Consider the following 15,721-nt stretch of genomic DNA (forward strand, 5'->3'; position numbering starts at 1 on the left):
TATCCAATCAAAGTTATAATACCCTTGCCCAAGTACAGCTGGGTATGAAAAGAAAGGCTAAATTGTGTATTAGTTGGTAGCCGGTGTTTGAAGAGATGCGAACGTCCACATAAGTTTCGTATACTTCAGGCGGTGGTTCTTACATAGGATTGGTTGCGATCGACGTATAGGATCTCGAGATATAGGCCAAAACGTGGACCCGGGTACCCCAGAATTTGTTTATAGAATATGGACAACAAATGAAAGCACTCAGCTTTAGTAGAGGGTAATTTTCATACCCCTGGGTGACTAGGGTCTCGAGATATAGGCCAAAACGTGGGCCCGTGAATGCCTAGACAATGTTATACTATATGGGTATCAAATGAAATCTGTTGATGAGAGCTTTAAAGTAATTTTCATTGTGGTACTCGATTTATTCGCATCAACAACAGTGTAAGTTTTATACCGCTGGGTGACTAGGGTCTCGATATATAGGCCAAAACGTGGACCGGGATACCCCTAAAATGTGTGGGTAATATGGATATGAAATTAAAGCTGTTGCTGGGAGCTTTAAAGTAATTTTCATTGTGGTATTCGATTTAGTCGCAACAACCTGGCAAAACTGATAAATATGCATGCGAAGCCAAAATAAAGACATGAATTAATAATACCAACATACCTATTTACATACGTCTTATTCGATTTGCCTGAAATTTGGTATATAAATATGCCTATATTAGTATTTACGATCCTTTTTCCGGGAAGTAGACCAGAGACGGGCTGGGACTGAGATTCGGAGTGGGGCTGGGACTGGGACTGAAAGAAAATACATACCACCCACTGGGACAGACAATAAGGGATGAAGAAGAATGAGAAGAACTTGAGAGAAGAGGAAAGAGAGAAGGAGAAGAAGACTGAGCAATAGATATAATGAGACGAAAAGGGAGATAGATGAAGCGAAAAAGACGAAGGGAGGAGTGAATAAAAGGATTAGGAAAAAGTGAAGAGGGGGGAGGGCAGAGTTAAACGGAAAAAGCTTATTTAAATGTATGCAGAGAGACCAAATTTAAGGCAGAACAACGGCTGCCGGGTCTGCTAATATTTTTATAAATTGATTCAGCACTGAGTTTACTTGACCTAGAAAAACGATATTTGACTCATAAGATTGATCTCTTTGGAAAACTGAGCAGTAAGGATTATTTCGGGATTGCTTGGAATCACTTCGAAACTTTTCAGATATTTAACGGGACATTACGGGTTTTTCTGCGGATTAGAGCTATTTCGTGGCCTTATAGGAATGATATCAAGGCCACTTCCAGCTAACAACTGGATTTGTTATTCATCATTTTGACTGTTTTGTGAGCCTTTCGCTTATTTTTACGGATTTTTTTGAATGCTATTTCGGGACTTCCTTTTTTAATTTTGACGTGCTTTTCTGGATTCTTCTAAACATTTTAAGATCAAGTCATAACCGTTTTGGGAAGCCTTTCGGAATATTTGTTAGGATCATTCCTGTACTATTTCGGGTTGACTCAGTGATTATATTTGGACTTATCCGTGGCCGTTTCGAATTATGTTAGGAATCAGTTTTGTACTATTTCGGGGCTGTTTCGAGATTGACTCCATTCATTATTTTGGGACCATTTCGGGGTCATTTCGGAATAATTATGGGACAAACTCGGTATTGTTTAGTATTATTTTGAGATTGATCCGGGATTGTTTTCGAGCTATTTCAGTTTAATTTTGTGAAATCAGTGCAATTCCGGTGTTGTTCAAGGATCTTTTCGGGACAATAAAAGGATAATTTCATTATCATTTGCGGTAACTCTATTGAATTGATTTCGACTTTATTCCGGGTCTGTATCAAAACTATTTCGGCGCCGTGGATCCGTCCTCAGGGAGCTAGTTTCAAAAAAAAAAACATTTAACCAGTAAATCCGTCTATATTATTGGCAGCTTTTTTCAAATCCTTCCAAAAGTTCTGGCACTTTGATATTTATAATATTCATAAGATAAGTTTTTAGAAGATATGTGGCTTATATAGACTTTCATTTATCGAGTCCGAATGGCATCGCACTGAGTAAATTAATCTCAGGCCTCAACAGATTGTGTCAGCTTAACCCAGCTGAGCCGGATTGATTTCCAAATAGCCATTTGTAGCTAGATAGGGAGGGGAGTTCCAAACACTGTCGAGTGTCTTTTGGCAATGCAGCGCATTATAAGAAAACTTTTCCTTTTCTCTTTTTTTCAGGTGGTGAAATATCAATAGAAGAAAGCGAAATATTAAATAAAGTAACACCTTTTGCTCAATGGCTGGGATCATCGAATTCTTGTATCAACCCCATTTTATATGCTTTCTTCAATAAAAAATACCGACGTGGCTTTGCAGCCATTATACAATCCCGCTCTTGCTGGGGACGCTTAAGGTTGCATAAAACATTCTCATTTGCTTTAGAACATCCAATTTTAAACTTAAAATCCTTTTTGAAAACACATTTCAGATATTACGACAATGTGGCAATTGCTTCATCTACTACGAGCACCCGCAAATCCTCGCACTATCACCAAAATAGCTCACGCAAAAGTCCAAGTAGTCCCGGATTGCGTAAAACGAATGCTGTCTCTTATATTTACGAACATCAATCGCTTCGCCGACATCATCATAATGCTATGCTTAAGCAAGATAGTAATCTGTCACAGCAAATGTTATTGAAACAAGACTCACATGGCTCACGACAGTTTTTAATCAAACAGGAAAGCGCTTCAAGCGATGGTTCACGTCGTTTGCTGTGTCAGCAGGATAGTAATGGATCGAAGGGGTCGCTGTCGAAGCAAGATTCCATTGTATCGTATATGGAAGCAAGACGTAACGCACAATTCAATGGTAGTTTAGATAAATCACAAGATTCCTTTTCGGCACAAGACAATATGTCCATTGATTCACGTCGCGGTACAAGTTTTAAACTAGATACACCACAGCATTATGGATCACCCCTAACAAGTGCTGCCATGTTGGAATATAAAAGGCAAAAATTTGTTAAGCAAGATTCAGTGATTTCGTTTGTAGATCAAAGGCCGGGTGAGTAAGGAGTCTTTATATGTACATGCTACTTAGCTATTACCTGGCGCGTTGTTGGTGGAGAAACATAATTTAAACAATCAGTATTTATTCGAAGCATCCACTTTATTTAGTTATAGCTTATGTTTTTCCCACTGTCTCTTTTCTTAAAATAAATATTAAATGTAAGGCGCGATAACCTACGAAGAGATTTTAGGCCGAGCTTCTCTTTCAATTTGCGTCGTGCTCCTTTTTAATTTTTCCTACAAATTTGCCGGACAGGACCTACTTGTTTTATGCCGACTCCGAACGGCATCTGCGAGGCAGATGAGTTTTCACTGAGAGCTTTTCATGGCAGAAATATACTCGGAGTGCTTGCCAAACACTGCCGAGGGGCGACCCCGCTTAGAAAAATTTTCTTCTAATTGAAAAACCGTATTTCTAAAATTTTGATGTTGCTTTGCCCGGGGTGTGAACCCAGAGCATTCGGTGTGGTAGGCGGAGCACGCTACCATCACACCACGGTGGTCTCTTTTCTTACTTTAGGTTATACTTCTCTCACTTTCTTCCTCGTCCTCACGTTTTCTCTCATTACGGCTTTTCCTATATTTTTTCAGTACGTATCAATAATACACTTCCTTCCCTTCATTAATCCTTTCCCTAAAACTCTCCCCTTCCTTTTCTTCTCTCTCGTCATCCCAGCATCATAAATCAGATTTTCTTAAATACAATACCGTCCTACATATGTATGTTCTGGAAAGAAAAGTGTCTCATCATTACCAATCGTCGAAACCGATATCCGAATATCATGATTTCCTGAGAAGTGAGAGACATCCCATTCCCCGTTCAGCCACAAGTTGCACATCATTACTCCTTGCGGCATTCTAGCATCTACATATCTTAAGTATTTTATTTCAAGTATGTATTCCCTTTTTTGGATACCTAAAAAGTTTCTCACAGCTACAAATTGACCTTACCTTCGATAACCACTTACAAAAGGGTAGACCGAAATAATTCCCTAACATACTTTGCAGAATGTACTATTGCGCATTGCGCCTCATTTCATTATAGTGCTCTACAAGTTCCCTCAGTTTCTAATTGAACTCATAAGGCTTAAGTTAGGTTGAACTGGCCGGTCCATGAGGACCTCACATAGACTGAATGAGTCCGTAGTGTTACCAGAAGTTTGTTTTAAAGACCAAACTGAAAAACCCTATCAAAAACCAGGACCTATGTTATAAAATAACACCGCCCTCTTGACAAATACTAGAAGCTTCCTAGGACTTAAGCCACTTGCTGCTTCTATATCTGACAGTTGTATCACTCCTAATAGCTGGCAAGCGCAGAGTACGAGCACAGAACGTGCTCGATCGTTTCCTCCTCCAACCCGCACTTCCTACATCTGCTTTCACTGACCAAGCCTAATTTAAAGGCATGTGACGCCAGAAGGCAATGCCCAGTCAGAATACCCGTCATGAGACTACAGGCCTCTCTTTTTAATGATAGAAGCAACTTTGTTAGTCTAAGGTTATAAGACCTACACATAATCTTCTACACTTTACAGCTTCGCGCATGAACACACACCTTCCCCGCGTGGTCGATCCCTTTTTAGCTAGTTCATTCGCTTTTTCATTCCCATCTATTCCCATATGCCCTGGGACCCAATATAGATATATGCTTCTCCCTGTCCCGATTCTCTCCAGAGGCTGCTTACACTCTAACACGCATTTATATGCTGCTTGACAATCTAACCTAATAAAACCACCCTGCGTTTTTTAGCACACGCAAACAACCGGCGTTTTTTGCCCAAACCCAAATAAGCATGCGTTGCGACAATGTAAAGCATGTATGCAAACGTCAAATCTAAATGTCACGCAGCAAATTCAATTTGGGTTGCTCTCATGCAAGTTGTATGTGCATGAGACATTTTTGACAGAAAATGACTTGCGTGCGTTTATATTAGGTTGGCTTGTGACTGTCAAAATAAAAGTTAGCAGGGTTGCAGCTTAAGCTATTCTCTTCCAGTGTTTCTCTACACATAAAGCTTAGGGTGTTCCTTATTTAGTGTGTCAAGACTTCAGACGGTAGTTAAGATTGATTTATGGAGACCAAAACTAAACTTGGATTTTTTTTAATTATAATACCCAAAATCGATGGTACTATAGTTGGTGACATGACATGGTCCCGATTGGAAAGGTTTAAGAAGACTCAATATATTGAATTATGAACCTTAATTCCTGTGCGGCACAATTTTACCATCTCCAATCGGGGAAACCCCTCGGCAGTGTCTGGCAAGCGCTCCGATTGTATTTCTGCCATGAAAAGCTCTCAGTGAAAACTCATCTGCCTTGCAGATGCCGTTCGGAGTCGGCATAAAACATGTAGGTCCCGTCCGGCCAATTTGTAGGGAAAAATCAAGAGGAGCACGACGCAAATTGGAAGAGAAGCTCGGCCTTAGATCTCTTCGGAGGTTATCGCGCCTTACATTTATTTTTTTTTTATAATCGGGGAAACAATTTATATCTGATATCGCCAATTATAGTATAATAGATTTTGAAGCTAAAAAATTTAATTTAAATTTTTTAAGTCTGCATAGAGATATCTTTACTTTAACCACTGTGCGAACCCCTTTAGCCGTACCGAATAGGAACAAAATTTTATGTGTGACATTTTTGACCAAGGTATTGCCGTCTGAAAGGTTAAGACTGCAAAAAAATGATTTGTTTGATTTATAAGAACCACCCTAAAAAAGGAACAGGAACCCATATCAATACCATGAAAGCTTTTACTTTTTTCCTTACAGAACCTAGACGTCATCAATTGGTCAAGCAAGACTCCGTTATCTCTTTCGCTGATCAACGTCGGGGTATACTCAACAAACAAGATTCAATCATAGCTTGTCATAATCGTACAGGAGACGGTACTGGACATCATGTCTCAATACTAAAGAAAACCGAAGCTTCGCTTGGTAGTGGCCTAGCATCGCCTAGACGAAATATAGAAATGTTTGAATGAATTAATTTTTAAAAAATTTAACAAATAAGAATTATGCAACAATAATTCATGAATAACAATAAATTTAGAATATTTAATAGATATCTTAAAAACAAAATAAAATAAATACAATAAATTCATCAATAAATAATTAACAAAATAGCCATTTCATAAATGATTATTGATAAAAATTTCTATTATATACATACAAACATACATAAAATAATATATGTAACCCGGTCTATGAAAAGGTGGCTTATGACTCAAAAAAAGAAATTGCGAGAAACAGCTGTTAAAGATAAACAATGCATTTCTTCAGGACCTTTGTGTTCTTCTTTTTTTTTTTTTAGTCATAAGCCACCTTTTCATAGATCGGGTCACATATATCTAAGAAAAAATTTATATAGAAAACAATAATAATTATATAGATACATATAGATACTAACTAAATTTGACAATGAAAAGCTCAGTCAACTCACGACTCAGAAATTTCACGCCATACACAAAAAAACAAAAAACATCGTAGTGAAAGCTGCTTCATTTTATGTAAGTCGCAAAAGAATATATCGTTAGTTTAATATGAAAATGTGCTAAGTCAACTTTTACGAATTTTACAGGAGACGAAAAAGAATGAATAACTTTTGAAATAACCTTCTTCTTTCAAAACTGTGAATGAGGATACCTTACTTGCTATGCTTTCGAGTGTAGAAGCTTTGAAAAAGATAAACAAAAATCATTTATGCTAACCGAGCAGCTATTTTATGACTTAGCACAATTTCCGCACTCAAAATAAATTTTTTCTCCTGCTAATTCAATATGTTTTTTACTCAATATGTTTTCCTATCACTCCTCACCTTTAATGATTGAAATAAAACACTAAAGCTATATATTTCACAAAAAATAATATTTATATGTCAAACTATTTCTAACGGTTCTGATCTGGACTCTTTTGCCGGATGGTGCGCAGACAATAATTTATATTTAAATTCAAACAAATGATGTGTTGTATCTTATTCTAAAAAGACAACTGCCACATATTTTATCTACAAACTAAATGCTAAATATCTTAATTGTGTTGTCAAGAGAGTAAAAACTTGGGTGTAATTTTTGACTCCAAACTCTCTTTTTCTAGTCACATTGACTTCGTTGTTTCAAAATTTGTTGCAATGGTTGGGTTCAGTAGACGTAAGACCAGTGACTTTAAGGACCCTATGACGTTGAAGGCACTTTATATATTGTTGGCTAGAAGTGGTCTTGAATATTGCTCGATAATATGGAATCCTTTCTATGAATCTAACTCCTATAAAATTGAGAAAGTTCAAAATTTTTTTACAAAAATTGCTTTACGTATGCTTCACTGGCCAGAAGGCCTCCCATCATATACCAGCAGCTATAAATTGCTTGATCTTCAGGATTTGCATGACAGAAGAACTTTTATCTCACTCATGCTTGCCTATAATGTAATAAACTTTAGCACGAATTGGTCTGATTTATCTCATTTGTTCATTCCATATATTCCACTGCGTGATCTTCGGCATAATAGATTATTAATCGAAATAACTCATAAAACGAATTATGCTATGAATGAACCTATAACTAGGACTATACATCTAGCAAATCGATTCAGTAGTGTTATTAATTTTAATAACAGCTTATATAAGTTAAGCTTGAATTGTTTTCTATTTTTAACTAGTCTGTAACAAAGCATGTAGTTATCGAGATGTAAGAATTGAAGTAGATTATGGTCAGCGCAAAACATTTATCAAACACCAAAGGTATGTCTAAATCGGGTTAATCCAATTTCAAGGGGTTATATAGGCAACCCTCTCAAGGGGTTCCCAGCGCAATATATAGCTTCTCCAACCCAATTGCCAACCTCACCTACCCGCGGCGAATTCTGTTTCATTGACAGTCGAGGCTCTGGCGACCCAAAGTTCCTCATGGAACTAGGGGGTCGGGAGCACGGAATGGCCTAGAAGGTTTAATGTGGTAATATAAATCATTCCCGAGATGGTCGGACTAGTACCTTAATAGTGCTTTGTTACCGGAACGTACCGGATCTATATGCGGCATAGGACCATCAACCCAAAGCCTTCGGGGAGTGTTTTTATCGTTAATACAACAACAACAACAAAGCATGTACTTTTAGACTGAACGAATGAAATAAGTAAATAAAATGCGCGCACAAAGAAATGACTAGTAATTCAGATTGCTATTATTGACTGGTTGGCTTAGCACATTTATATTGGAGCAGTTGATGGCTTAGCACATTTACACATCATGGCAAACAGCACGTAAAAATTAAAAATTAAAATATTTTTTTCTTGTGATGGATATTTTTTGAATTCAGTTTTAAAACTGCATTAGAATACAGTTTTTCAAAAAAAAGTCACTTAGCATATTTTCACATTAAGCTAACGATATGAGGCTCTTGTAGGGCGTGCGTAACAAAACACCTTTTAAACTATAAAGCAAAAAGCGGTCAAATTCACTCCCAAGAATATGGTAACCAACAGAGGATGTCAGATTTTTGTATGAACAAGTTCACATTGTTTATGTGTCTCATTTCGTTAGAGCGAAACCTCGGAAAGATGGAACAAATTGTCTAAGAAAAGTCAACAAAAAATTCTTTGCCGCTATCCGCTTAAAAACGTGGGTGTTATTCAAAGTTTTTTCTCATTTCAATTTATACGAAATCGAAAGTAAGATTTTCAGGGAAACTAAAACAGACCGATCGTCGCAGGAGCGCAAATTCATATACCACTGACGGGAGAAGGGGCTTTGAAGATTTACAAGGTATAATCGAAACAGTATCGCCTTGTCCGTCCTGATATTGCGTTTGTTTCAATTTTTCCTCTGACAGAAAATAACATTATTACGTGCAAGCTCATTGTCCTACACGGTTGAGAAGATCTGGACCGAAATATTGCGCAGATAGCCCTTAATATATATTTTTTTTTTTTTCTTCAAGATGGGCATCAATGTCATGCCATAACTTTTTACTGAGTTATATGATGAGTACCAAATTAAAGGCACTATTGAGCTCTGCAGCGATCAGTGTCCATCACTTGAATGTTTCAAATGATTTCGGAGATAACTTGAAAAGTGGGACCCAGACAGAGCTTAAATGTGCTGCAACAATATGTTCATAAAAGAAATCTTTCTTGAACCCATTTTTACTTGTTGGAATCAAACCCAAAGAAACGATAATATAGAATGTACATAGTATAGAAAAGTTAGGTTAATTAGCTGATCCGTGAGGACCTCGCCATATACTGAATGAGTCTATAGTGTTACCAGAAGCCTGCTCAACGACCAAAACCCTATTAAAAACCAGGATCTAAGTATGTTATAAAATATTTCCGTCCTCTTGGCAAATACTAGAAGATTTCTACGACCACTTGCTGCTTCTAGATCTGATAGCTGTAGCACGCCGAAAAGGTGGAGTCTCGATCGTTTCCTCCTCCAACCGCCACTTTCTACATCTGTCGATCATGTGCAGCTCTCGCCCTCTTTCAATCCCGCCCAATCTGATTGAAATATCTGCGGTACAAACTTCAAGCGATGCGCCTTGTTTAGCTAGCTCATCCGCGTTTTCATTTACATCGATTTCCATGTTCCCAGATACCCAATAGACGTATATTTCTCCCGATTCTTTCCGGGTATTGCTTACACTCTAACACACTTTTGGAGCATAGAATAGATTGGAAATTATATACCTTGAAGCAAAGTTTAATCAATCCAAACAAAGCTTCACTTCAATTTTAAGAGCGCTTATCAATGGAAGCTTTCACTGCACAACAAATACTATATTGAGTATAGTAACTACATATCCTATACATAAGTAGCAAATATGTATCTACATTAGTAACAATTGAGCTATGGAACGGTGAAGCAAATAGAGTAATTATAACACAAATTTGATATATATGTAGTAAGTTTATATGTTTTGTATGTATGTACTAATATAATAAGGATAAGTATGAATGTACGAGTACTTTTCAAATAAACATACTTATATGTGGGTATGTGAATATATAAGTGTAAACGTACATAAGCTTTGGTACAAGACCTTAGTATAGGTCTAGCGAGAAGCGAGTAATCTTAAGTAAATTGTGGGCGGGCATCGCATGGGATGATTACAATTTGTAGTGATATGAAAAATTTTGTACGAGTTTCATATGATAGCTTCGTATATACATACATACATACAAACATACTGAAATATGTATGTAGTTTTGATGAAATTCTATATAGATTACTGTACACGTAAACTTACAGCAAAGCAAAAGCTTGATAATGAATATGCAGATTTGTATTTTTATGAATATTTTTTACTAAAGAGTATCTATAGATAATGATTTCAAACATAAAAGAAAGTAGTTAAAACAAGAAATAGAAATTAGTATGGTATGCTATAGACATCTGAAATAGGTCGTATTTACAATATTACGTATTAAATTACACTACGTTTTAATTTACATGTTTAAATAATTAATTTAATGCACAGCAAAATACTCGAGCGCTCTCGTAAATTTAAAAGCAGAAAAGCTTAAAGCTTAACCCCAAATAGATGTGCAGAAGCTCTGCATACAGCGCTGCGTGTCTCGCTGCTGCCCTTTCGATTGATGCAGCCAATGAGGATTGATATAATAAGAGACGTCAATTCGATTTTCATTTGTAATGTACCTGATTGGCGGGTATTAGAAAATTACCTTCTGCACATTTTTAAGAAGTTTATATTAATATATATTATGGTTGTTGGAAAGAGTATGAATTGTTTAATTAATACGATCCCTTAAAACAATCAAAAATACCTCATGAAAATGTGTAGAAGCAATTTAAAATTAGCCCTCAAATGGGACATTACAAATAAATTTCGCAAAAAGTATGAACTGACGTCTCTTATTATATCAATCATATTTGGGGCAGCTGTATCTGTTTGACAGCTTCATGCAGCGATTTAGGTAAAATTTTGAATGATGTGTTTTAAGCTTATTACGACAAATTGGAAATCTAAACAAAGTCTATTGATCTTAATATTTCTATTTACAATATATAAAACGGCAGCAGTGATAAAAAAAATATTTGCTTATTTGGCATTATTTGTACTTGTTAGTCGTTGTTTAGAAAGACAAGTTTTGTCGCTGAAACTCGTAACTTAACGAAGAAGGGGTGGTAAGGAAAACGGAGGGACACTGAGTTTCTTTTGCTCGCGGACTTGCTTTGTGCTGTTGTTGTTGTTGTTGTTCTAGCAGTGCTTCGCCCCATCCAATAGGTGCGACCGATCACAAACTGTCATCAATATCCTCTACGGGAGTCCAAGGAAACTTGCTGTTTCAACAGGGGTGGACCATAATGAGAGGGGTGTTAGAGGCGTTGGTTCCACAATACAGTTAAAGAGATGGTTGGTGTTAACTGGATAGGTAAGAGTTTAAACTGTTACAGTATACAGATCGAAGTTGAGCTAGAGTGACACGCGTTTCCCTAGGGATATTGCGTCCATCTTCCGCTAGTTTTGGATATCTTTAAGTACAGGATTCACCGGGCAATCCATGGCATAGAAGTCCCATGGCTGTTTGTGGAGTTCACTGAGGACCTGCTTGTGTTTGTTGGCTTCATACGGCTGTGTTCTCAGGTGCGGAGATGACTCCTTAAGCCCCTGGGCGGTGTTGGCTCATCAATCAGATGTCTGTTGGGATGCCCAGGTTTCTGGGTATTCAATAGAAACTGTTTGGTTAGCATTTCCTTTCTCTCCCTGATGGGGAGTATTTTCGCCTCATTATGCAGATGGTGTTCTGGGGACATAAAAAGACAACCCGTGGCGGTTCTGAGGACAGAATTTTGGCAGGCCTGTAGCTTCTTCCAGTGAGTGGTCTTTAGGCTTGGCGACCATATCGTGGACGCGTAGCATGCAATCGGCTGGCCAATTGCTTTGTAAATGGTAATGAGCGTTTCTTTATCTTTACCCCAAATACTGCCAGCAAGAGATTTGAGGATTTAATTGCGGCTCTGGATTTTTGGTACAATTGCTGCTGCATGCTCACCAAAATGTAGATCCTGATCAAACGTCACTCCCAAGATTTTGTGGTGTAAGGCAGTCGGTAGCTTCGTGCCATTAACGTGGATGTTCAAAATGGTCGACATTTGGGACGTCCATGTTATTTGGTGATAATGTAAGGTTTCGCGACGCGAAAGAACTGGAGAGATCAGGGAGGTAGCCTTTTATTTTGTTGCAAAGCTCATTGATCTGTGGCCCTGGGCCTGTGGCCATTATTGTGCAGTTATCGACGTAGGAAATGAATAGAACAGCTGATTTATATTGATATTTGATAAGAGACTTTTATATTGGTTGCGCAAGATGCAACCACTGATTTTGTTGGAGGCGCTCATGCAGCGCTCTGCATTTTACTGCGCAGAAGAACTTTTACACATTTATTTTGCGCTTTATTCCCTTTTTTAAGCCATTATGTACATGAAATTCAATATTGTAGTCGTATTGTGTTGTGAAATCTTGACAAACAATTCCCTGCAATGGATTTGAAAAATAGTAAACTTTTAAAAGTACTTCTTGACTCAAAAATCTTGAGTATTTAATAAAGTCAACTGATTCCGTGCTAAATCAATTGAATATTAGAACTATTTAAAATTACTGTGTAATAGTGAAAATTATAAAACAATTCATACATACATACATGAATCTTTATTCTTGTCTTTCAGCATAAAAAAATACATAGATTTGATTAAAAATAAAAGAAATGATTAAAGCTGTCCAATAAATTGTATTTTAAATTTGAAAATACACCGAAGTCTAAATGCAATGTACCTAACCTAAGTACCAACAAAAACAAAAGAAAACAGTTTTATATTAAAGAAGTTCTTAAGGTTTATACATTTATATTGATAATTAGTTAAAAAAAGCACTAATTATACTTACCAATTACTATGTAGTTACTTAGAAATGCATAAAGGTACAGTGACTCAATAAGTTAAATCGTACATTGTTATTTATGAAATGTTTAAACTATATTCATGGTTTTTTTACAGTAATTTTTTATTATTATTTAATTTTAAATAAATTATCGTAAGCGTTATTTAATTGAAATTAATTTTTTAAAACTTTAACATTTTTGAAAAATATTTGGCTTGCCGTTATACGTTAGGAACACAAAAATCCATTATCTACGACCAGCGTCATAAAAGAATCGTGGTTAACAGAAGGCCGAAGAGCTGGCTCATAGGCGAATTTCACACGATGAAACAATGATGTCAATACTGGATCAAAATCCATATTGATGGACTACAAAATTTGTAGATATTTTTCAATCCGGACCACGATCCATCTCATGCTAAACGAAGTATATCGCCTCATCGTGTAACATTCGTTGCCAAGGCGCATATACTCTGACTCTCGATGCTCGATGACAGCAGGTACTTCTTTTTGTCCTCATTAAGCATACAATCCATATTTACCGCTTCTTTTTCCAGTTTGGGGTAATCAGAACTTACGGCGCGTGTGTTCAGGCTGATGCTAGCAATGTCATCAGAATATGCCAGCAATTGCACGATTTTATAGAATATTGTAACGAATTTTGGGAAATTCCTCTTATCTGCTAACGTTCGAATCGCTAAATTGTTGAATCAGTAACTCCAATGTTCAATAATGCAAAATTGGCTTTATTAGACTACTTTGAGAGTACTTCACAATAACACGTATACTTCACAACCAATAGCGTGCTTAAATCAAGACTAAATCGTTTCTCCTCAGCTTACGCTACTTTTGTACTCTCTGTTGCTTTGTCCGTATACTTCTCCTAAGATCTAGCAAAAAATTTTGAAGATAAAGATATTGCATGCGCGAATTTCAGTAGAAAGCAGGGGAGCTTCACAAAATTCTAGTAGGTCACTTCCACTACACCAAAAACTTTAACACAATTTTTAACATAATTTAAGCACCCAAAATACACTGATTCGAGTTTTAGAGAGTAAAAATTTAAATTCTGAACAGATTAGCTAAATAAAAAGTGTACAAATAATTGTTAAATAATAAATACAGACAGTGGTAGTTATTCTGCTGTGGTAAGTGGTGAATGTGACCTATTAGAATTTTGTGAAGCTTGCTTCACACTATTTTTCGTCCCTGTAACTTCTCTATCTTAAAATTGTCTCTGGATCTAGTCGTTTCGAGAACAGTTGCATGTCATGCTTGGTTGGTAATTGGTTGACCGATGATTACATGTGTTTGTGAGTATCTCTTCGTTGCCTTGTTTGCATGTGTGTAAATGATGATTGATTTGTTCATAGCGGCATATAGGCAGCTCGTTTTCGTGCTGTCGAAGGCGGCGTTACAGTCGACGAAGATGTGTGTCGATTCTTTTTTCGCGGGGTTTTTCCAAGATTTGGCGCATTATGAAAATCTGGTTGGTGGTAGATTTAACAGGTCTGCACCCGCACTGATAAGGTCAAATCGGCCGATTCGCGGTGGGCTTCAATATTTCGCATAATACACTTGATAGAACCTTATATGCCATATTAAGAAAGCTGATTCCGCAATATTTGGCGCAGTTTGCAGTATCCCCATTCTTGTGGACTGAGCAAAGAACACTTAGATTCCAGTCGTCGGGTATGCACTCATCCGACCATATTTTGCAAATAATCTGATGCATGCGCCTTATCAACTCCTCGCCACCGTATTTGAAAGCTCCGCATACAATCCATCAGCGCCCGCGGTCTTGTTGTTTTTTTTAATCTGGTTATTGCTATTCTGACTTCGTCATAATCAGATGGGGGGACATTTATTCCATCGTCATCGATTGCGTAATCGGGTTTCCTTGTACGGTAAATCGCTGTCACCATTTAGGAGAGCAGAGTAGTGTTCCCCCCATAATCTAAGTACTCTCTGGACATCGGTTACAAGGTTGCCGTTTTCGTTCTTACAAGAATTTGCCCCGGGCTTAAAACCTTCAGTCTGCCGCCGAATTTTTTAGTAAAATTTTCGGGCGTTATTCCTGCTGGCTAGCGGCTCAAACTCCTCGCACTCACGCCTTCCTGTCTCTGCTTTTCTGCTTCCTGAAAAGGCGTCTCGCTTCCCTTTTCAACTCGCGATAGTGTTCACACAGTCTTCTTATTGCGTTCGCTTTTAACGCTTATTTCAATTAACAATGAAAAAAGTTGATGTGAAATCCATCGAAATCAGAAAAAATCGTGACATTTTTCAATCTGGTAGCAAGAATTTTATTAAATTGTCACTGTCCCCGTAAAAGTCAAGTGGTTAACGTCACATTAAGTGGAACTACGAACGTCATATTAAATGGGACACAGGTGCTTAGTAGTTGAAAAATTGTGTTCGCGACAATTCTTTCAAAATTATAAAACACTGTGAATATTTTTCCTTTCACCTAAAACAAATCAATTAATAATTTGTTTATAACAAATGTATAGATTTGAAATACGGTTGATGCTATTAAGGTTTTTTAAACTTTTTACCGATACAAATTTCGACACATTACTATGCTGCTATTAAATAAATGCTGCATAACTAAAACAGCTATCTAAGCAGATGAGACAACAGTTACGCACAAAAGTGCACAGCGTATAAGAGCGTAGACGACATTAGCCAGACTACACGCATATGCATAGAAGGCAGCATCAAACATAAAATTCAGAGAAGTAAGTGAGATAAGTAAACAA

General features: G+C 37.1%; 1 protein-coding gene across 2 annotated transcripts in view; it reads left to right on the top strand.

Annotated features, from left to right (window-relative positions):
- Positions 1–6,143, top strand: part of SIFaR (SIFamide receptor) — a 310,116-nt gene extending 303,973 nt beyond the window's left edge. For both annotated transcript variants that reach the window (XM_067762477.1, XM_067762476.1), the window contains exons 5-7: positions 2,231–2,405; positions 2,481–3,058; positions 5,841–6,143. In XM_067762477.1, coding sequence (XP_067618578.1) covers positions 2,231–2,405; positions 2,481–3,058; positions 5,841–6,052 — 965 coding nt within the window. In that variant the 3' untranslated portion in view covers positions 6,053–6,143. The remainder of the gene's footprint in view (positions 1–2,230; positions 2,406–2,480; positions 3,059–5,840) is intronic.
- Positions 6,144–15,721: the final 9,578 nt, after the last annotated feature.

Source organism: Eurosta solidaginis, chromosome 1 (assembly GCF_040869045.1).
Source record: "Eurosta solidaginis isolate ZX-2024a chromosome 1, ASM4086904v1, whole genome shotgun sequence".
Lineage (NCBI taxonomy): Eukaryota > Metazoa > Arthropoda > Insecta > Diptera > Tephritidae > Eurosta > Eurosta solidaginis.